Here is a 23769-nt window from a genome sequence, read left to right on the forward strand (position 1 = left end):
GGGCGGTGGTGCCACCTGCTGACGGTGCTTGGTCAACGTGTTTGTCTGACTCTGACTTGTCAGATTGTTGTTAATGTGCGTCTTGGGTTCCCCCCCTCCCGCCCGTCTTCCTGCTCTGGCTTGGGGTTCTGTTTTTGGGACGTCGGGAGTCGTCCCTTGGGGGGGGTTCTGTCACGTCCCTGCGTCACCGGACTCCCAGCCAAGCCCCAATGAAGGAATTGCCAGCACCTGCTACAGCTCGTTAGGTCCACTACTTAACCTCTATGCATTCTGCCAGTGGTTGTCAGTTCGTCTCCTTACCCTGCCCGTGACACCACTGCCTTTTGGTCCCCTGAACGATCTCTGTTGCCAACTGTTTCCGTAAACTGATCGACCACGCCTGATCGCCGCCTATCTTGACAACCTGCCTGCCTCCGACTACGACTACGCGCTGTGCTCTGCTGCTCAGCCACGCCAGACCGCAAGTCCAATGTTCCACTTCCCCTTTCCCCCTTTTCAATAAAGGATCGTGTGCACTTGGTTGTCCTGTCTCTGATCCGTGACAGGTTCAGAAAATGGATGGATGGGTGGATGGATATGTGTGTGTGTGTATATATACATATATGTGTATATATATATGTGTGTATGTATATATATATATATATATATATATATATATGCACACACGCAGGCAGACATACCGAAAGACCGACACACACACACACACACACACACCTTTCCTGGTCCACATTCAGCACCTTGCATAGTCAATCCAGTTAATAAAACCTTTTTTTTGGAGTCCTGAGATTTCCAACTTTGTGTGTTATTTTCTTATCGCATCCTTCTCTAATGACTTGAAATATGGAACATGGAACTAATCCCAGAACAAGTCTAATTCCCACAAACACACCAGCATCTATTCTCTTTCATCCCTCTCATTTCCAAATCGACATGCAAGACGATTTGAGTAAATGAGTATGGATGCTTTAAGGTACGTGTCAAACTGGAAGCCTGCGAGCCCGATCTGTAGGGCAATTTTTTTTTTTATGTGACCTACTAAAGCAAATCAACAGCGTCAACGTTATGGTTCGTGCGAAATGGATTTGTACTTTTCATTTTGTCTGAAAATCTGTACTAACATTGTGATTTCTCTTTTTTTTTTTTTTTTACAGATCATGCACGTTTTTTTTCTTCTTCACCAAACCCTTCTTAACATTAACTGAACAAAGGTGTTTGCCATCATATCCTTGATTTCTGATTTCAAGTTCTATTTCTTACTAAAAATATGTTTCATAATGAAAAGTGGGACCATTATATAATTAGGTGATAATTTTTCTACAATTTTCCTCGAACTAAAATGTGGCCTGCCATGAAAAAGAATTTGACACTCCTGCAAGGGGGTAAAATAGACAACTCTGCTATACAAATGAGAGCCATGTTAGCAAGCGTGTTGCATTTTGGGACATCATGTGCACAATATTAGGACTGCGCGACAAATCGCAGGTGCTTGCACGGGTCACATGAGCGGCAGCTTCGGAGTGACAAACACGAAGGATGACCATATGGGACGACAGCATGTCACTTAAGCAAACATTCTTTTGCTGGGCATCACTGCCACATGCGGGTCATGCCACCTTCCCGCTTCTTACCCTTTTGTTGCTGCAATGTGTCAAGGAAAGAAGTAGCTAGCCAAGTGGTAATGTTTTAACATTACGTCCTAATATTACGAGTTCAAAGCACATAGAAGAGAATAATGTCAAGTTAGGAAGAAAAAAGGTTCTGTCAGCAGAAATGTAAACCATTCTCACCTGTGCCGGGCCGTCCCATGATGATGTCCTTGCGCGGCGCTGGGTGAAGGCTCTCCACGGGCAGGATCAGGGGTAGCAGTGCTGTGGGCGAAGGGTGGCAAGGGACGGGGTGCTGCACCTCGCCCTCAAAGCCCCGGGCCTGCCCTCCTTCTCTGGAGCAGTCCGCGCTGCACGGAACAGGTCCGGCGACCGTCGTGCCGACAGCGACAGATAGGGCCGCCAGCGGGGCGACGTCCGATGTGGGCAGAGAGGACGGCGACGGGGAGACTAGTAGCAAGGTTTGGGTCAGACTTCGCAGAAGGACGGTACCACTGGGGACTGGGGCTGCTGCAGCGTTGATGGGGACAGGAACCTGGAGGCCAGAAATCGGTTGGGGCGCGAAGGTGGTTATGCTGTTGTCTTTAGGTACAGGAGGCTGCACCCCTCCGTCTTTTTCGCCCATTTTTCCTAAGGGGCACTCAATGAATTTTGTCAGTGGAACGTCAGGGTTCCTCACAATGACAGGCGAGTCCCGCAAATTCTGATGGGACACAGGCACCACGCGACGAGGCCCTCCGTCGGGGGTCAGAGGGGACGGAGGCGCCGGCGACACGAGGAGAGGAGGAGGGGAGGCAGCAGTGGAGGACGGAGGCCTGCTGGAGGAGGGGGTGGTGGACCCCTTCGGCCTCGAAAAGGTGGGCGTGTGGGAATGTGACGCCGGTGTCTGCGGGGACAGCACTCTGAAAGAGTTGTTGAGGTCGCTCTGCTCCAGCTCTGTCTTGGGCGTGTAATTGTGGTGGTGCAGGGGGAGGGGTGGAGCAGGGGGTGCGTCTGTCTTTCGTTTACTGGGGCTCATAGGGACCGTAAACGTCAGGTTGCTGTGGAATGACGGCTGGATGCTCGAAGAGTGTCTCTCCCGTTCTCCTCCCCCTGCTGGGGTGGTCGCCTTGCCGCCCCCTCCTCCCCCCGTGCCGCTTGGTTGTCTGTGCCTGTGCCGGTGTTGAAGAACCGGGGAGGCGGTGATCGGGGAGAAGTTTGCCGGCCTGAAGCCAAACAGTGGGGAGGGCGAGGGAGAGGGGGCAGGGGAGAACGGGGACTGGTTGGAGATGGGCGAAAAGGATGGGGTGCCTGAGCGGGAGCTTCCTAGCGACACCAGCATGGTGGCCGCCTCGCACTCGTCAAAGTCGAAGCGTGCCGACAGGTCGTGGGGGAGGAACAAGCGGGGTCTGGAGTCTCCCCGGCTGCTCGTCTCACTGCTTTCCCTTGACGTGTCATCCCACTCAAATTCACTGCCAGCTCTCCCCCGCAGGTCAGACGGCGTCACGGTCCCTGAGCCGACGCCGCCTCTGGCCCTGTCCGCTCCCCCGGCGGCTTCGATCTCCTTGGTCCTCATGGACAGGTGTCTGGAGCAATAGCCGCGACGCTGAGACTCCTTCATGCAGCCCTCCCTGGAGCACAGCCGCCGCCACTGCTTGCCGTTGAACTTTTTCCGGATACCGTTCTGGGTGCACACAACGTCGCCCTTCTTGTATTTCTGAGCCAATGAGAGGGGCGTCCTGGAGCGAGAAGAAGTAGTGGAGGAACCCCCCACGGACAAGGGTGTTAGGGTCTGACTGGGTGTGATCTTGGATGGAGGTAGATTTGGCACAGTGTTCATTTCGGAACTGAGTAAGGCAGGTGAAGGAGGAGGCTGGGGGTTTGCTAGGTTGGCGAAATCCGGGGGCCCAAAACCCCTCACCACAGAGAGGTGGGTCGAGGATGATTGGTAGCTACTGGACTTGGAAATTATATTTCTGTGGTGTGACGTGGCAGGGCTCATCTTGGGCACAGCAGACATGTTTAGACGACATACCTCAACATCTTCCTCTGGGATGTTGATGTGTTTGGGTCTCTCTATGTCTGAGTAGATTGTGCTGGCCCCCATATTAGCAGTTATGGTGGAGGGATGCAAATTTCCGTAGGGATGCCCGGCGGCGAGCCCTTGATGAGACAAGCCATGGGTCAGCCTTGCTCCCCCTCCCAGTACACCCATTCCACTACTCAACTGGCAAACCTCTCTCTCCACCTCCATCTCCTCCCTCCACTCTCGTTCTTGTCTTTCCCGGTCCCGCTCCCTCTCCCGCACACCCCCACCCTCCAAGTGCGGGACATCCCAGGGAGGGGTGAGGAGTCTCAGACTTTGTCGGGAAACCCACACGGTCTGAGCTTTACTTTTATCTCCCTGTTGACGGCCAGTGCCGTTGCCCAGCGTCTCTCCGTCTTCACTCAGAACCACCTGGTAAGGGAACGAGACACCGGGGTGCGGGTCCACCAGAGAGACAACCCCCTCTCTGTACAGCAGTGGCCCCCCCTCATCTCCCCCAAAGGGCACACACACTTTTGTACTAACAGCTACAGTCGAGATGCCAGGTGGGGGCGCATCCAAAACTAATTCCACAACGCTCGCGGATCCTGATGCTGTCATCATGGTTCCGCCTTCAAAAGGATATTTAACAATGGTGTTCTTTCCTTGGAGCTGGACTTGGACGCTACGCCCACTTACCTCCCTTACCACACCAGGTGTGAACACCGGGGACAGGGAGCACAAGTCTTTCTCCTGCCCTGTCGCGCCGACACCAGCTTCGACAGAGTTCCTTATTTGTCGAGCCAAGACTCTCTGGTTTTTCAAACCTTTGTCAAGTTCTTCAGCAAGTGCTTCACCAAGTTCACCGGTATCGCCGGCCCCCTTGGGCAGCGAGTTCAGAAAGGGAGCAGGGGTCTTTGGGTTGCTCGGTCCATTTGCCTCCGTCACGTCGAGATCAGCCGAGTGCTCGCTGGCTGTGTCGGTGGAGGAGGAGCGCACTGAGTTGGGGGCGGCCTCTGGTTCATTCACCCCCACCTGGGGCTCTTTTTCTACGGGGGCTAGTACTGGCCTGAGAGCCCCGCCATCTTCTGTGCCTTTACTGACAACTTGTTGAACTGAAGACTGATTATCTGAGCACGCATTACTTCTGCTATTGGCCATGGTAATGTTACTCTTTATAGGAGCATCTGTTTTGATGTTCATGATATGGCTAACATTGGTACAATTCTTTAGATGATTAAGAGTCAGATTCACACGGTCACCGATTTTGTTGCCTGTGGGTGCATGGCTGGAGGTAGGAAGGGTGGCGGGAAGAGTGGCGTTGTTGGCAAAGTGCTCATAAGTGTATTTCTTCTTGGGAACGCGAGCTTTGAAAGTGGCCGTTTTTCTGCTTGACACCGAGGCTGGGCCTGGGTTGTGGTTGGCGGTCAGAGAGGTAGGGAATGCCGCTGAGCCTGCCGACGCACTTTGGCACTCCGTCAAATTTTGTGCCGTCTTTGCCGCGTCCTTATCGGACAGTTTCCTCGATCCGATCGACTCGCCCCTCCCGGGTGTATGCTTGTCTGCGATCAGCTCCTTGTGAAGGTCGCCCGCCGTGGGTGGGCTCTGCTTGGAGAAAGTGCTGGGTGTGTTCTGTGGGCTTTTGCAGAGTGACTCCCGCTTGATTCTTTTGGGGTCTGTCTCTTGAGGAGGCTTAGCGCTTGCTTTCCTTCGCCCTCCTCGGCCTCGGGATGACGAAGGGGATCGCCCCCGTTGCTTTTTGAATGGACTCATTTCTATTTAGATACAGATTTCCTTTTCTTTTTCACGCTCTCCTTTAAGGCACTTCTGTCTTGCTGTCTTCTCTGTACTGAATATCTAAAAGGAAAGAAAGAGACACACACGGTCATTTACTAGCTTAATGCATTCATCTGTTTTTCAATTGCATATTTTCCGGGCTAACCTGGATATACCCTGGAATCACAGGCTAAATACAAACACTCACAGACTCACACTCAGAGAATTTACTATTGTGGCCTCAATTCAACAGACCTCGCCAGATGCATGTTTTTCGGAAGAAAATGGAGTAGGTGCAGCTGACGTATGCGAAAAGCCACTCAGTCGATATTTGAAGATTTGAAACGTCAACTTTGAGGTAAACCACACGCACGCACCACTGTGCCGCTCTAACTTCAATCCAAAATGTAATAATTGGCTTGGTTGAACATTTGACATTTACTGCATTGCAGTCTGTCGCCTTGTGATGAGGATTTATGAAATTCACTCATCAAAGCTTCCCTGTGCCATATGCACTCTTTTTTTGGGGACGGGGGTAAAGAGAGAAAGAAAGAGAAATAAGGAAAATCCCTTTTTTGATACCTTTTTATGGGCACAACCCTCCTCCATGTGGAACTACTGAAATACAAACTTGACAAATATATAGACTCTACATTTGTGGCAGTAAACTTTTAGTAAATGTTCCTGGCTAAAAAAGTGTTGACTCACAAACACATATAAGACACCCGCGCTCGCACAAACACACACGCGTAAACTCCAAGTCTCCTAGTACAGGTCGCCAGATCTCCCCCGAGCGACTTTCACCCGCAACGGAGAGTTTTACTCAGGCTAGGCTCCAACCTGCGTCTTCAAACTAAACGTCGCAACAACAAACGGTCTACTTTGCCTTGCGAAAGCGGCCTGTGGCGGCGGGCCCCGCTGAGGTCACCCAACAGCACAAGTGTGTGAGGGAGAGCGAGAGGTGGTGGCGTGCGAGGCGGATGTTTGTTAAGAGCCTTCTGGAGGAGTCGCTGGGAATTTCCACAGCCTCTCTCACTCGCTCTCCGACACACACTTTTCTCCAGCCATCTTCCTACACCAACATTTCAGCACAGGGGAAGCCAATGTGGAATTATGCTGAGAAAAATGGGAGGAATGTCTATTTATTTCATTATTTCTCTTTAAGTCTGGCACAGGACGCTCCACGACAAATACAAACTGTGCAAACACACAAGCACATGTTGTCCTTCCGCGTAATCATGTTTAAATGCACGCCTCTTTCCAATTATAACACGCAACAAATTACACAAAGTTACACACATTTGCATGACGTGACCTTGCGGTCAAAGATAACGTCAAATAAAACACAGCAAGAACTAATCCCGTTTCTCATAAGAGAGCAGCAAAAGGACTTGTTTCTTTGACTCACTTGCACATTTTTCAGCTATTGTCATCACAATTGTATCTTTTCCTCATTTCCATATGTAAGTATTGAAATACTCTTCATGCACAATCCCCTGGGCACATTTAGCCGTTCCTTGAATGCGACAAAAGGTCAAAGTCACAAACACAAGTCGGCCACAATAACAACATTCAAAAATGACTTCAGCAATTCCGCATTTAAGTTAATGAAATTCATATTTATTATATTTAAGATATGTTTTAGACAACACCTTGTTAATTTTCTTCATTAGAAATTTGGAGTAGGCTGGAACGAATTAATTGTATTTCACTTTATTTCAATGGGGAAAACTAATTTGATACAAATAAAAAGGTTTTATCACGTAAAAAATTTATATATCAATAAATGATCATTTGTGGTGACTTTATTCTTGTAAAATTATATTTTCCCCCTTTGTTATGGTTCAGATTTTTGCTCCCCCAATAGTCCTCTACACGTGGATTTAGGTCTGGGTTCTCACTGTGAGGGCATTCTTCTGTTCATTTTTGCAACGGTGAAAGGTGACGTCCGTTTTTAGCTTCATGCCATTTTGCAGACTTATTTTGCATACCGTTTTGTTTGAATATAGTATCTCCCTCCAATTTGTTGCTTTTCAAATTGGTGCGGCACACAAGTTGAAAACCTTGCGAACATTATGTTATTTATTTCCATGCGAGCTATTGACAGAGGTGAAAACACATGATCAGCCTCCACCCATTGCTACACACCGATATGACTTGAGGCAAATTAGAAAAACAAAAGAGAAAAGCAGGAAGGAGACGCCAGCTCTCGGCTGACCAACCGCTCGGCCGAATCGCTGCTTGATCTTCGCTCGGAAAAATCTGCTCGGTGGTGCTTGTGGCGCCGTGTGTGCGTGCGCGCGTGTTCTTACTCTGTTAGTACACAAAGGAGTTTACGGCCATCTTGACCCTTCTCTTTATTTTCACTGGAAAGTATTTAGATTTAGTTATGCTGTAGCAGTCCGTCGAGTTATAAACCGTCGAGTTGTCCTAACATTTTTTTTTCTTGAGTCATCTCATTGTGTTGTTTAAAACTGAAAAAGAGACTTTTTAAAAGCCTTTCTCCTAACATTGACTTTAGTCTCGTAATATGGTATTTTTATTGACAAAATGCAGCAGATTTGCATAATGTCCATGACCAGATATTTTTCTATCCAAAATTTGACATTTTTTTTCACTAACAAAGTTCCAAGATTTTACATTAAGATTTTAAGATGCAGATGATTTTTTTTGTCTCTTTTTTACTTGTCTTGCAGACTTGAGTCTCTTAAGATTGATATTTGTGTTTTTCCACTCTTTTCATTACATGCAAAAATGTCCACTTGAAGCCTCATTACATGATTTTGTTTTATGCTGGTGAACTTCTTCCGAGACTTAGATTAAAACAGCGTGTGTACAGTTTTTAATGATGTGTCAGTATGAACCTGGAACAGATTAATTCAAGGCTATAAAGACTGAAATGACTTGCACTATAAAAACATCAACAACCTCACATTTTTATCACAAATGCTAAGGTCAACTCTTCTCCGCTTCTTTTAACAAATGTCCGTCCTTTTTCTCCAACGCTTATCCTTCCATTTGTACGTCATCTAAGCGAAGCCTGATCAAGGTGTTAGCCGGAGAGCTGGAACTTTTCAGTGATGAGACAGACAAATGGTGGGCTTGTCGTCGCCTTGCTGTTCGACAGGACAAACAACGTCACCTCGGCGTCCTCCAAACACGTCAAACTTTACACACACATTGAAAACGCTTTCGGTCTCTCTCTTTGCGCAATTTACAGTGCACTCGTGCACGCGTTAAAATCTCCCTTGTCTCTCTCACGCACAGAGACACATGCAAGCATGCACTCACACGTTTACTGAGAAGCATCAAATAGGACATTTTTGGTTTAATCCGTACACGAGATGAAAATTTATTAGTAAGAGTTCAAATGTAGAATTTAACAGAATTGTTTTCATTAACACAAGACATGGTGTGCGCACGATATTTATATCTGCCCTACTTTGACGCCCGAACACCGATACTCGTACTGGTGTGGGGGGAAAAAAAGTGGTATTGAACAACCCTACCAAAAATTGGATCAATACCATTTCGGATCAAAGCAGTCATTTTGTGGCAAATGCCACTGTGAATTGCCCTATTGAGTATTTTGGACCGAAGGGCGATTGGGTGCACGTCCACCATAACAGGACACATTATAGTGTTGCTTGGAGATGATTTGCCTTGAAAAATGGGGTGCCAAGCCCGTCTGTAGCTTCTTGCAGATTTTTTAGAATTTTGCTCTTAGAAGATGTGTGGGGACAGCTTTTTCCTTTAAGTGGGTCACGATGCAAGGCGCAAGCTGGCGTGATGAAATATGACACGGTGAATGATCGTTTTGATGCATTATGAGTATTTTGGGGCATGACAGGCCGCATTTAAATGCTCTCAGGGGTCCGTCTAAAACCCACGGGCCGTAGGTTCCTCTATGAGATTCTGGTTTCTATTGAATCCATGTCCTTTTGGGCATGACTGTACTTGCCATCGTGGACATCAATGTCCCTGCCGGAATCAAATTTTAAAAATGTCTAAAAAGCTGCATGATTGAGATGATTGCAATGTAAGCTGTGATGGTGGTGATGCAGTGCAAGAAAAGACCGTAGCTAGAGTACTACTATCATGTCTGACTCAAAGGCCAGCTCGTAAACAACACCTAAAAAAATTAAAAGTCAAGTGACGTTGTTTTAGGGGATAGCTACAGGACAGTCAAAATTCCCACCTCTAAAACACAAAATTCACTGGCTATAGTGTTATTAAACTTTGCAAAAAATGTCAGCAAGCTAAAGGAAAGCTACTCGGTTGTAAAGCCTTCGTAGTACGCACGACTTACTACACACAACAACGACGACGGCAGCGAAGGCGGCCACGCTAAAACCGTCCAAATGCCTGTATTCCTCACGTCTATGCTGCCGTTCCTCGTTCATAAAAGAAAAATGATGTAAAGAAATAAGTGGACAAAATGTCCTGTCGTGGCGGGTTTTACTTCGGACCGCAGTGCCGCGAAAAGAGGTCGACGTGCTTTTTGGACTCGACCCCAACACGGAAAAGGTGGTAAAAAAAAAAAAAAAGTAGCGAAAATCCACTACCACGTTGTAGTAAAGCCGTAGTCGTGTTCTATTGTGTGCCGGTTGTCATTCGTGGTGCGACATTTCGGGAAAGTTTAAAGCTTGTTGTTTAGTGTGTGTGCGTGTGCACAACAGCCCTCCGCCTCCTCCCTCGTCCTGCCCGCTGAGCGGTTCGTTTCTCGTGCAGAACCATAACAACAACCCGGTCGTTATCCTCCCGTAAAGAAAGCGTTTAAGTCGCCTGAGCTTCGCAGCCTCCCCTCCGCTAACTTAGTTAGGACTCACCCGTGCGGAGCCTTTTCCTCTTCAGCAGGGAAGGGAGAAAAAAAGATTTACGGTCTTATTTGGAGGAAGAGGTTGCCCGCACGGCACCTGCGATCATTCCCTTGGCTGTCGGCTCGGAGGACACTGAAGTCCTCGGGATGAGTTACTTTTCTCTCCTGTCAAACATCACCAAGGTCCCTGCACTGAAACTCCAACAAGGATACGCAAAAGTATCGCTCGTCTCTTTTCCACTACAGTCACAAAATGGTGAATGAACCACTAACAGCTGGGGGCAGCAGCCAATCAGAGGTCGCTGACAGGTACAGTAGCCAATCGGCGGCGGTGCCCCGAGAAGGGGGGGCGCGGTATGCTGTCAAGGTCCACTTTACGGACGGAGGGAGCCGGCCAATAGCGGCGGAGATGCTCAGACAAACCGGCGTCCCGTCCCAAACTTTACAGTTACCAATGAGAGCGCTGGGAACCATAGGAACAGCATGAGGGAGGGCTGAGAGGCGGGACTATGCAGAGGAGAGCCAATAAAAAAGCACAAACGCTACCTCCCTTTGTGAGTATGATTTACCATAATTGGCAGCGGCATACGAGGACAATAATTCTTTAAATCAAATGTGCAATACTTACGGGTATTCTACACGGTATAAAACGCTTCCGTGTTTTATACTCTATAAATTGGAGCTAAACGCAGCTGTGTTACTTCAGGCTATGACTTTTTACCCTTCCCTCTCTTTTTACTCTCTCAGCAACAGAGCCCCGCTTTCACCGCCGCTCCAGCCAATCATAACGCGGCACAAGCTCCCGGTTCTGCCACTCGCCCCGCCTACTCCACTCAAAGTGAACAAGGCCGAGCCTGGTGACGTCACCACAATAGTAGGCGATTGGCCAACCGCAAGACGTTCTCCTGGCCAATGGAGGCTTGCGAGGGTGACGTCACCAAGAGTGTTGCCACCAGCTGGTCGGAGGGGGCGTGGCCTACGTACACTCAGTTAACCTCTTGTTTGTAAATTGTTGGACGATGATTGACACATTGGGAGACGACGCCTTTTTAATAATAATTTTATTTAATATTTTTTGTTGTTGTAGTAAGAAAGACAAGAACACGACGAAGAGAAAAGCAGACGTTACACAATCGCCTTTTTTTGTGTAGTAGCGATACCCAGACTGGGACAGACAATAGCGCCCCCTCCAGTGCCAAAACAGTCATAAGGTAACAAATCAAAATTCATGAAAATAATCAAAATTTCTTCAGAGGTGGCAAAAATATTCACACTCAATGTTTCTTTGGATGTACAGATACATGTGTAGAAAACAGTTTTGTAAAAAAAGTACTGATTCAAGTCCATTAAGTAAAAGTTAAAAAGTGTAAAATAAAAATATGTATACCAGTCTATCTATGCATCCATCTATCCATCCATCTATCGATTAACACTGCTTATTTTAAGATTTTAACTTAAGAAGACGTGACTTATTTCCATTACTCGTAGGCGAGGCTGTCTGCTAGCGTTTAAATGTTGTTTTGGGGCAACATCTACTGGCCATCTAGCAAAATTGCACATAGTTGGAATCACTCGCTTTCGTTGGTTGTGTGCCCTTTGTTGATTGATTGTGTACAGAAGCCTGGCACGAGTTATTCTCAGGGATCAGTTTACTCAATAAATTGTAACGCACAACATTTTCTGTCTTTACCTTCATCGTTACACACTTATCTCTTCGTGGTTACACACTTATCTCAAGAGTGTACAATCTAAATAGTAGTCCTTAATGGAATGAATGCCATTTAACATAAAAAAAGAGTCGAAAAATAAAAATATCTTCCTCATTTTGCGTGTCCGTCTTTGTTAAACCTTCTTTACATTTCTTCAAAACGTCAGTCCCCCACCAATTGTCTCATCTCGTTAGCAAGCCCCCGACCTAACCCTCACTAGGAGACTGAACTTGGACCTTCACCCCTCACCCCGCTGACCTCACTCTTGGTTGTTAATCAAACACCAAAGACACTTTCCCCCTATATCCCCTTTTTTATTTGAGGAAAATGTGCCTCAAAAGTCGTGCGCGCGCGCGCGCGCGCGCGCGCGCGTGTGTGTGTGAGTGTGTTTAATGCTCACTGAGTCATGGATATGATCACATAATTAGGTACAGCGGTAAATAAGTGTTTAAAATTCCAAATATATCTATGAAACGCCGCTAGGTGCCAGTATCGCTCTGCATAAACCTTCACCCTCTCTATTACTAGTTTTAATTGAAGCCTTCTTTCAATCATACATAAAGCACAGTGGTTAAATACTTTGTATACGTTCTAGCAATACACATAAAAGGCCACTTGGTGACAGTATTGCTGGATTTTTTTTCTTTATCAAATCATTCCCATTAGCATGTAACTTGAAAACTTCACCTGTACAATTCAAAGAGGTCTTCACAGTTTGAGCCTGGGTTGAATTAATTCCCTTTAAATGATTTCCTAAGAGATATCACGTTGTTTATGTTTAGTACCTTTAACCTGAGCTTTAGGCTGACAATCAAGTTAATGAAGGAATGAAGGAAGATAGTGTGCTCAGTGTAGTGGTAGTGTCCGCCCTGAGACTGTAAGGTTGTGGGTTCAAACCCCGGCCGGGTCATATTAAAGACTATAAAAATGGGACCCATTCCCTCCCTGCTTGGTATTCAGCATTAAGAGTTGGAATTGGGGGGTAAGATCACCAAATGATTCCCGAGCGTAGCATCGCTGCTGCTCATGCTCATCTCTCCCCCAAGGGGATGGATCAAAATCACACGGGGATGGGTTAAATGCAGAAGACAAATTTCACCACACCCAGATGTGTGTGTGACGACGATCATTGGGACTTTAACTTTAAGTGTCCCCGTACTTCACGCTGTGGTGCCACCTCTTCACGGTTAAAGATTTAGAAGAAGCACCTGTGGTAAAACTCTTTTCATTATGGAAAAACATTTGCGCGCTTATCCCGTAATCTTGATATCCAGTTTAAAGTCCGTGGACTACTTCAACACACCGGCACAATGACTGTTTCACGCTGGAATTATTGTCCACTACTAGTGCCACATTTGTCAGACTAATATGCAATTAAACTTTACTGGCAAACTAAGACACTGCATTATTAACATGGCTAAACCCAAATAGTGGGCATGTGTCACACACCCTTATTAGTGAGGCATAGCAACTTTATATAGCGCATTTCATACACAAGGAAGCAAACTTAAATGTTCTTCACATACTTATAAATACGACAACATTTACAAAAGCATTCACAAAAGAAACCTAAGGACATTTAAATGTATGTCTTACAGGGCAGTGAGGACAAAGAGCAGTACTTGCGCTACTCGTGACTTTCTACGAGTTGACGTCTAGTGGTTGACTATTAGTACTTGTAATACGTGGATGACAACTTAGCATTTTGCAAAACTTAAAAGCTCAAGAGGAGACGACAGAGTTTAATTAAAGCATAATAAAGTGGGTGCAGAAAAGGTACGGCCAGCCACGTGGAGCGGAACAGTTGCTCCTTGTGTGCTCGCCGCATTCTTGTAACGTTACACCGCTCAGCTGCTCCCTACATCAGCTCCACCTTCACATCCATGACAGAACGTTCATTTCACTGCCTTCTTGCATGCCTCCGCTGTACCAACAACATCGCCATGACCATAAACGTGACCAGTACAGTAATCATGCACACATGGCTGAGTTCAAGTATTAAGGTCTGGAGCTTATGTTAGATACCAGCAAAATACACATTTTGTCACACCCGTAATATATATAATAGCCTGATGAGGTCAGCAGAGAAGAAAACTAAAACGTGAGTAGCAGACTGTCAAACAAAACCTCAAGGTTGTGGTTATCAGGTTGCAAGTGTGCACAGATGTTGCTTTTCTCTGTAAGCTGCAGGAAGTGGCGGCAAACAAAGCTTGTGTGCTCTAGTATAGGGGCACACGCACCCCCCCCCCCCCCCCACACACACACACACACAAACACACACACGCACACATCACCCGAGCATAGTTTATGTTCGAAGCAGGGCTGCAAACCTTTCAACCACATAGTATCTTGCAAACATAAGCTATTGACTAGAACATTTCCTCACCCTAACCCGAACACTTGTGACCTTGCTTTTTTCATCCCTCCCCAACTCATCCCTCACTTGTTAAATATCTTTCCTCCTCTTCTTTTACCTCCTCCTCCTCTTTCCCTCCACGCATGTCACAGTAGGTGGATGATTAGGTAGGATGATGCTGGAGTGTGTGCATTCTAGTGTGACAGCACGCGCACAGCCACCTCCACGTTGACTCACGCACCAACCATGGCCATCATGTGATCCTATCACCACGGCGACTCGGGTAGGTAGATCTGGCCTTGTCTCCTCCAAAATCAAGCGGCACTAAAATGTTTACTTTGGTTTTGTGGACAGAAGGAGCAGAATTCAGTATTCTGACTAGCAACAAGTGGTCCCATGCACTTTTTTTTCCTAGAGTAAATGTCATGAAAAGAAATAATAAATAATAAAAGTTTACTGTCAAACCAAACATAAAGGCAAGAGAATTATACAGTGTGCATTTAAAGCAACCATGTAGCCTCCATCACCGGAATGCTAACATACATAGGGAAACTTCATGAGCACACAGGCTAACAGCTAGCATCTAAGTGGCAAACTTTAAGCAGTGGATGTCTGAACACAAATGATGCTGCAACACACCAAAACAATATTCACACATACAAGTATATATATATATAGAATGCGGGAACAATGGCAACTTCAATACCCACAGTCAACACTATCGGCCAAGCAACTAGTAGCTCAATGTTCCAATATCCATAAACGGCACCTGCTATCACACCTCGAGATTGATGAGATACAACACAAATGCCATAGCGAAGGCCAACCAGAGCACCAGGTCAGAGACGAGTTAAATCCATGTAAAAGCCCAGAGGTTGGGTACGAAACCCCAATAAGCACAATCAAGCTGAACGAGGCAGCAACTGACCTGAAGAACAAGATCACGGTGAGAATGAATGCTCGGGAACCTAGATACACAATGCAGAGGCTAAGTGAAGTACCCTCAGAAAGTCTCCTAGAAGATGTGAATGCAGCATTGACAACAATTCCTACGGCTACCATCACTGAAACCAATGAGCTGATATACACCTCAGCAGCAGTGATCCTAGAAATGCTTGGCTACAAGAAGAATGACCATATGTGACCACAACAGTGCCCACCATGGAAGAGAAGGCTGGAGGCCAAAATCAAGATAGCACGGAGAGAAGTGAGCCAAATGACAGAGGCCCAGAAAGGTGCAATGAAAAAGCAAGTTCCCAAGAAATACAGCCATATGCCCATACCTGAAGCACTCGAAACTGCCAAACAAAGACTCCAAGCCTTGGCCAGCCGCCTAAAGAGGTACACAAGAGAGAATGAAGCCAGACGAATAAACAGGTTGTTCACAACACAACCAGCGAAAGTGTACGCTCAGTGGCAGGGGAATAATAGCAGAGCAGACCCACCAAGGCTGGAAACTGAACAGTACTGGAAGGATATATGGGAGCGGGAGGCATCACATAAGAAGGATGCACAGTGGCTGGTGGCTCTGAGAAAGGACCACAGCAAGCTCCCTGAACAGAACCCAGTAACCATCACAGTGGCAGACATCCAGAGAAGAGTCTCAGGAATGAAAAACTGGACAGCACCAGGCCCTGACATGATCCACAGCTACTGGCTCAAGAAACTTACAACTCTCCATGAGCGCCTGGCAGCACAAATGAACCAGCTGCTAAGGGATGGGACTCACCCTGAATGGCTAACCCAAGGGCGTACGATCCTGATCCAGAAGGATCCATCAAAGGGTACAGTCCCATCCAACTACCGGCCAATCACCTGCCTCTCCACAACATGGAAGCTGATGTCGGGCAAAATATCAGATAAGATCAGCAGGCACATGGATCAATACATGAGCACTGCTCAGAAAGGGATTGGTAAAAATACCAGAGGAGCAAAACATCAACTCCTGGTGGATAGAACAGTCACCCAAGACTGCAGAACTAGACGTACCAACCTGAGCACTGCCTGGATTGATTACAAGAAAGCATATGACTCAATGCCACATACTTGGATCACTGAATGCTTGAGGCTGTACAACATCAATGGGACTCTGAGAACCTTCATCGCCAACTCGATGAAACAGTGGAAAACCACACTTGAAGCCAATGGCAAGCCACTTGCACACGTGACCATCAAATGTGGTATATACCAAGGAGACGCTCTGTCCCCAATGCTGTTCTGTATAGGACTGAACCCCCTCAGCCAAATAATCAACAAGATGGATACCAACTCAGGAATGGGGCCACCATCAGCCACCTCCTCTACATGGATGACATAAAGCTGTACGCTAAGAAAGAGCGGGACATTGACTCCCTGATCCACACTACCAGGATCTACAGCTCTGACATCGGAATGTCATTCGGACTTGAGAAATGTGGCCGCACGGTGACTAAAAGAGGAAAGGTAATCCACACAGAGGGGGTCTCACTCCCAGAAGGAACAATAGCAGACATTGAGGACAGCTACAAATACCTTGGAATTCCACAGGCAAATGGCAACCTTGACGAGGAAACAAGGAAAGCAGCCACAGCCAAATACCTCCATCGAGTAAGGCAAGTCCTAAGAAGTCAGCTCAATGGCAAGAACAAGTCCCTAGCCATTAACAGCTACGCCCTACCAGTAATCAGGTACCCTGCAGGAATCATACGGTGGCCAAAGGAAGATATACAGACCACAGATATCAAGACACGGAAGCTCCTAACCATGCATGGAGGGTTCCATCCCAAGTCCAGCACCCTGAGACTGTACACTAGCCGTAAAGAAGGAGGCCGAGGACTGGTCATTGGAGCACTAGGGGCAGTAATCCCCAAACTGGAGGAGTGGCTGAAACAGATCCCAGGAAAAACATCTGACATCTCAGTCCAGAAAAGTGCAGTACTAGGAACAGCAAAGATACTGCGTAGAACCCTCAAGCTCCCAGGCCTCTGGTAGAGGACCCGAGCTTGAAGGGAAAAAGAGACCACCCACGGGGGGTGAGGAAAAGTTTTTTTTTTTTTTATATATAAGTAGCACAAAAATGATTTTGAATTATATTTCATTTTGTCACCGTATGTTTTCATCAAGTATAATAAGTATCAAGTATAATAATATAATAACTGATAATATCCTCATTGAAAAAACTCATTACAAATCATTTTGTATCTCGAGACACCGCAGTATTTGAACATCTCCTGTGGTCAGACACCAGGGTTGCGGCTTGATTCAAATCCACAAACATGTCTTCTATGTACCACTTTGTGAGGAAGGCAACGACAGGTCAAAGGGTGAGTCAGCGGCAAACACACAAACACAACTTTGAAACACATTCACTCGTGTTCCGGGGGAGGGAAACCAGATCTGTCTAGTGGCACTTTATCAGCGTCTCTCATTGGCACCAATCTAATACGCACACAGCCATCCTAGTTAAAGCAACAGCTGGCACACTGATGTCTGCTACCAGTGACACACTGAGGCCTGATTCTTAACAATTTGCACCTTTCCTTGGCTCCTTCCAGTACCGGTAAACACATCCGTGTTCAATTGCGCCTGTCCCGATTTGAGACTTTCATTTATATAAGAAATGAATTCATCTGACCCCATAAAGGTTCCACCGTTTTAAAGACTAAAGTTCTGTTGGATATTACGACGGCTAAGGGTGGCAGCCACACTGTGGTCGAGCTCCTCCATCGCGCCGAGGTGACGGTTTACATGCTGGAACAAAGCCACGACTGATTATGACACATAACTATGCCACCCACGGCGCCCGTGCCTGTGCGCAAAGGCAGCGCACATCAGACGCGGCGGTGTAACACATGCTCTGTGTCCGCCCGCCCCAGCCTCCGCTACGCTGGCATGTGAAGCGTGACGCATAGCTGAGACACCTACAGGCCGGCTGTCTTGAACTGCGATGATGATGGTGGGGAAAGAGGTTGCCGGCAAACAACAACATTTGGATTATTACGACATTCAAGTGATCAGAAAAGTCTTGTTTATTCATGAAAAATGATTTGGAGGAGGGGTGAGGCTTGGCTTAGGTTTGTGGGACTTCAAGTTGGGAGTTTACCGCAGCGTTAGCAAGTAAGTTAAGGACGGGTAGTTTTGAGAGGTCAGGAAAGGAGTGCTCAGAAATTCAATTGAATGGTTCGAGCTGTTATGCTTGGGCCTCAGTGGGTTTGGGAGGTAGGCTCAAGGTTATGGTTGGTTGGTTGGTTGGTTGGTTGGTTGGTTGGTTGGTTGGTTGGTTGGTTGGTTGGTTGGTTGGTTGGTTGGTTGGTTGGTTGGTTGGTTGGTTGGTTGGTTGGTTGGTTGGTTGCGTTAGGTTCAAGCTTATGTGTATTACTGGGTTAAGAGATAGCCTTAACGTATTTGGGTGTTTGGGTTATGTTGTCCGGTTTCAGGTAACAAGGTTAGGGAGCTAAGGTTCTAAATGGGTGGCTTTCTGGTAGCTAGGGTTTTGTAACAAGTTCAACAACACCGAATTGTGTTGGGTTGGTTAGCGTTAGCATCGGACTGCTCGGTCGGCGCAAGCACGGCTGCACGCTTGCGGTTCAACGAGTGCACATCTGCTGCGTCCTCGTCATGCATGTAACTTCATGTTGGTCGCTGGTGTCATGCGGCAGCAGGGACATGTGTCACACACTTGGCGTCTGTTCGCATTCTCACACACGCTGTCGCAGCTTCGAGAGGGCTCGGATGTAACTCGCTCATATACTGACGGGTGCCTGTTACTTGATAGGGCGAGGCTGACCGCATACACAGGCTATGTACTATGTATATACTATATGGGAGTCTAAGCGAGGATTGGCTGTGACACACTAACACATATGGACAAGAAAACACTGCACTTAGCATGCTGCAAGAAAAGACAAGCAGCATTTATGGAACAGTTCTGCTTGTTACCAAGGAATTAGCATTACATAGCAGTCGATTATTGTGGAGGATATGTTACCATTCCATCCTCGATAGGTGAAAGTCCGCAAGATTATAATATATTCTAACATTTTACCCCAATTGATTTGCGTCAAAATGACCTGAAAATGAAAATAGAATTGTCTTCTAATGCTGATACACCACAGAGATGAGCGTGTTAAAAACAATGGCAAATTTGAAGCAGATGTGTATAAGAAAACAGATTATAAAAAAGAGCAATGGTACAAGCAATGGTACAAGCAATGGTACAAGTGGCGGGATGTATCGGAATTAGGGCCCAGAGACGATTGGAAGAAGAAGCCGCGCTCGGTGCCAGCAGGCGAGGAAGACTTTGTTCCTGGGTGTGATGCAGCAGATAGTGTCAACACTCACGCTGAGCTCAATATAGCAACTGTCACCCGGCCAGCATTCCGTTCTCCCCCTTTTCCATGCCGACACTTCCTGGTTCACCTTCCCCGACACATTTCCCCCATGAGCCGAGCCGAGCGAGTCTCTACGCCACGGTCCCGTCCATCAATGTCACGTCGCTAAGGGGGGGTTAAGAACTGATCCCCTCCCTGCCCCCCCCCCCCCCTGTCAGCGGGCCAAGATGTTTAATATAACGTGTCCACCCGCTCTCACGTTACCCGCCACTTACTTTAGCCGCCTTTGCGAAAGGCTTTTTTAGCCTCTGTACCTTCTTGAATAGCTCCCTCATTGCCATGGTGATTGGAAAGAGAGAGAATGCGGTTTGTCTGTCTGTCTGGAAATAGTAAGTCACGATATTTTTTTTTTTTTGAGTGGCCTCGAATCCGACAAAAGCAAGCACAGTTAATTTGCACTTGTCGTCTCAGAAGCTGTAAAGTTTAGCGTGCTCCCCGTGCCGACCTCGGCGCTCTACTAGGTGGAACTTGTCCATCAATGTCAACCACCCACGCCATGTGCCTCCATCCTCATGTTTGGGAGGGAGGGTAAAGATTAGGGTTCGGCTGGTAGTATTACGGGGTCCTGGAGTTAGCGTTGGTCATCGATAGTGAGCTGCAGGTCAGTATCCAAATTAGGGAAGGAGTGGTTAGAGTTCGGTTCTCGAGGTAAGGTGTCAGACTGTGGTTCAGAAATTTAAAATTACAGTAAAACTAGGTTACTAAGATGCGTTAGGATTAAGTTCTTAGGGTTCTAAATGACGGGATGTAGGTTCTGGGCTTTGGCAGTTATAGTGAGTTGTAAAAAAATTTTGTGCCTTGGAGTTCTTGAATAACTTTCTCATCGCCATGGTGATCCGACAGAGAGAGAGGGAGTGCGATTCATCTGTCAGACACGACGGCTTCTGAAGCGGACAAAAATCAACTGCCGCTAATTTGCACTGGCGGTGTAAGCAGCCGCAACGTTTAACAACACTTTCCCAACCGACGCCTGACTGCCCTCTACTAGGTGGACCTCCTCCTGCCGCCAACCTCGCTCGTCCTCCAGTGTCAGCCCCTCTGCCACCAGGCCCTCCACATCCACCACGGCCACAATGGCAGTCTCTGTGATAATCCCATTACTCATGTGTGAATACCAGCTGGGGAAGAGCGGGAGGCGGCCTCGGGGAGGAGCGGGAGGCGGCCTCGGGGAGGAGCGGGGGCAGCAGGGAGAGTGCGGACAGAGGATGACTGTGTGTGGAGGCCTTTCGGGCTCAACTAGATGCTTGGACACTGAAATATAAACAAGATGGAAGAAGAACAGCGATGCTAATTACCTCTGCCAAGTTGATTCTTTTTTTGGGAGAGAATTAGGGAAATAACTCAAACTCTTTTTGACAAGGGTACACATTTTTGTGAAACATTTTTGGGGTCGCCGTTATGCCAGTTGGTGATTTTATGGTACAGTTTCTGACTCTGTTTTGTTCTTCAGCCCATTTATTTTGGGTGCATTTTCACTATTGACCACTAGAGGGTATACTCATTTGTTTGATCTGAATTAAGACTTTAGCTGGGCCTACTGTTTGCTTATTGAATGACAAATCCGCTTTAATCCTGCTTTTTACACCTGAAGAAAGGTTGATTTTATAATGGACAACTTTGGCCATTGTTATTGATGTAGAAGTTAAGTTTGTTAGTTTAAATGTGCTCGTATTACTTTAAAAGCGTGCGTAGTGTTGTAATAATATAAAAACATGGCAATTGGGTATTTTTGTATCGTGGCTTTGACTTGTTTGAATGTAAACCCCGCAATGGAGGTTGGATACACAAGTTAATTGGACCTTCTACCATCTAGCGGAACAGCCTATCATTGTTGTGCTTGTCACTATAGGTCACTGATATAGATTGATGCACAAATTACATTATTTGTATGAATAAATCATTTTCACTGCTTCTTGCTATTAGATGTCATACGTATATTTGTTCTTGCTTGTAGGTTTGTGCCATTCTTGTTGAATGTCTTCATCTATTGAATCTGGGGAGGTTTGTGAAAAAGAGAAAGGGAGGGTGAGGATGACATGAGGTCTTCTCTGTCTTCAGGCGATTGGACGTGAGCGAGCTTGAAAATAAACAAGTTCTCAGATGACAAAGCCACCATTGACTCTCTCCTGCTCCTTCTTGTGCCCCCCCCCCCCACACTCCAGTCGTGGTTTCACCAAGGCTGAAGGGCGGGGGGTCATTAACCGCCAACTCGCCACACTTGTTATCCCCTCAGCTGCTACCCAAACTCTCTGTCCCTCAACACTTTCTTTTCAGTACAAAACGTCTTTACTTGTATAATACATTTGCAAATTGAGGGAATTCTGGGTGTTTTTATAAAGTTTCTAGGGGACTATTTTTTTTTCTCAGTTCATTTTGTTAGGAGAGGCCAGTTTCAAAAGGGAAAGTATCTCAAGGCCCGAGTCGTCAGCATCAGTGCACGTTGCACTTGTGCTGTTTCCTGCCTCGGCTCTGCTAACACAAACACATTGTGATGATGTGTGTGTTGCCTGCGGTGCGGCTGCATCGTGTAGTCTACTGCACCCGACGGCCACGCTAATTGCACCTACTCTGAGCCATCTGTGTTGTAAGGATGGTTCTGACCTTCTGTGTTGTTCTCTTGTAGGCAATAGGACGTCCTTCCTTCGAGGAGGGAGGCGAGCTCTGAGCCGGACCCCCGTTTACATGTGTCATCGGATGCCGGGACATGGTTGTGAAGTTTTGTGTAAAAGGCAAAGGTGGAAGTGAGTCAAAAATACAAAATTCCCATAAACTGACAGCTGATATAGAAGTATGTGAAATGTGCATCTGATTTGAATCATACAAATGGGATCTTTTTTTTTTTATTTAAATACTTATAATCTTGTTCAAAACATATCTAAGATATGACGCAAATGTAATGAGAAAAACAATCTTGAGGAATATGTCATTTTTGGTGACACCGATGATAATTCTGTTCCATTTGCACATTGGATTTGAACTTCTTTTTGGATTATTATTATTTTTTGGGCTGGCGGTGCGGGAGTGTCACGAGTCGGACCATTAAATCGCTCTGAGTCGGAGCGCTGAGTGAAGTGGATGACGCGCTTGGCAGGCAGATTGTATCACAAGGCGCGCCCTTGTCCCGCCTGTGTCATCCCGTCTCGCTCTTTTCATGCAGCCGCCACCCGTTCCTAATCGGCATGACAGGCAGACGCTGGCTGCAGAAAGACGCAGCCAATGAAAAGGAGCCGAAAATACTTTGTCAGATAATCACACTTGAGGCGGGTGCCGATCAACCCTGAGTATCTTGGGATTCTACACCGCTGTTGCACAAACAGGCTTTTAAAAAAAAAAACGGATCCCAAGGAAATGACTCAATAAACATCATACGGTAAAGCCCCATTCATTGGAGGCGAGACTATCTTATTTACACGTGTTCAACACAGGTGTGTAACGACTAATATTAGTGACGTATTGTGAAGCCGGGAGAAGAGCTGAACCTCCAGTACAGTATGATCACACTTTTTAAGCACGTATTTTAAGTTAAACAACCTGCGAGTATTAAATGTATAGAATATACATGCATTGTAAAGTCTGTGTACTTTTAAGAAGCGGTGCCCGGTGGGGTGGAGTGGGACATATACCGTATTTTCCTGACTATAAGTCACAGTTTTTTTCATAGTTTGGTCGGGGTTTCGACCTATACTCAGGAGTGACTTATATGTGAAATGATTAACATTACTTGATCATTGACACATTACTTACTTCACACAATGAGTGAGTGTTTATGAGTAGTTATATAGGCCTGTGGAATAATTGGAACTGCATCTGACGATGAGTCTGACATCAGCACTGCATGTACTTCTGGAATCAGCAGCGGCGTTGTTTATAAGTGACACAGAGGACGAAGATTTCGATGGATTTAATGATTTGGAGTGACACGGATGGTTAGATAAACTTGATATTTATGTTATAGTTATTTGAATAACTGTTAACATGTTACGTCAGGCACGTCCTCAGTTCTTTGTTTGTGTTTATGTAACATTAGCACACCGTATCATTTAGCCTGTTGTTGCCTATTCATGTCTGTTCTCGGTGTTGTATTTTGTCAAATAAAGTTCCCCCCCAAAAAAAGAGTTGGTGCGACTCATA

The 23769-nt window shown here is 46.5% G+C and overlaps 1 protein-coding gene across 2 annotated transcripts in view; it reads right to left on the bottom strand.

Annotated features, from left to right (window-relative positions):
- cicb (capicua transcriptional repressor b) overlaps nucleotides 1–10464 on the bottom strand; it is a 28040-nt gene extending 17576 nt beyond the window's left edge. For both annotated transcript variants that reach the window (XM_049731392.2, XM_049731391.2), the window contains exons 1-2: nucleotides 10215–10464; nucleotides 1788–5466 (exon numbers count right to left, since the gene is read on the bottom strand). In XM_049731392.2, the coding sequence (XP_049587349.1) occupies nucleotides 1788–5382 (3595 nt within the window). In that variant the 5' untranslated portion in view covers nucleotides 5383–5466; nucleotides 10215–10464. The remainder of the gene's footprint in view (nucleotides 1–1787; nucleotides 5467–10214) is intronic.
- Nucleotides 10465–23769: the final 13305 nt, after the last annotated feature.

The sequence above is a fragment of the Syngnathus scovelli genome, chromosome 9 (assembly GCF_024217435.2).
Source record: "Syngnathus scovelli strain Florida chromosome 9, RoL_Ssco_1.2, whole genome shotgun sequence".
In the NCBI taxonomy this organism is placed as follows: domain Eukaryota; kingdom Metazoa; phylum Chordata; class Actinopteri; order Syngnathiformes; family Syngnathidae; genus Syngnathus; species Syngnathus scovelli.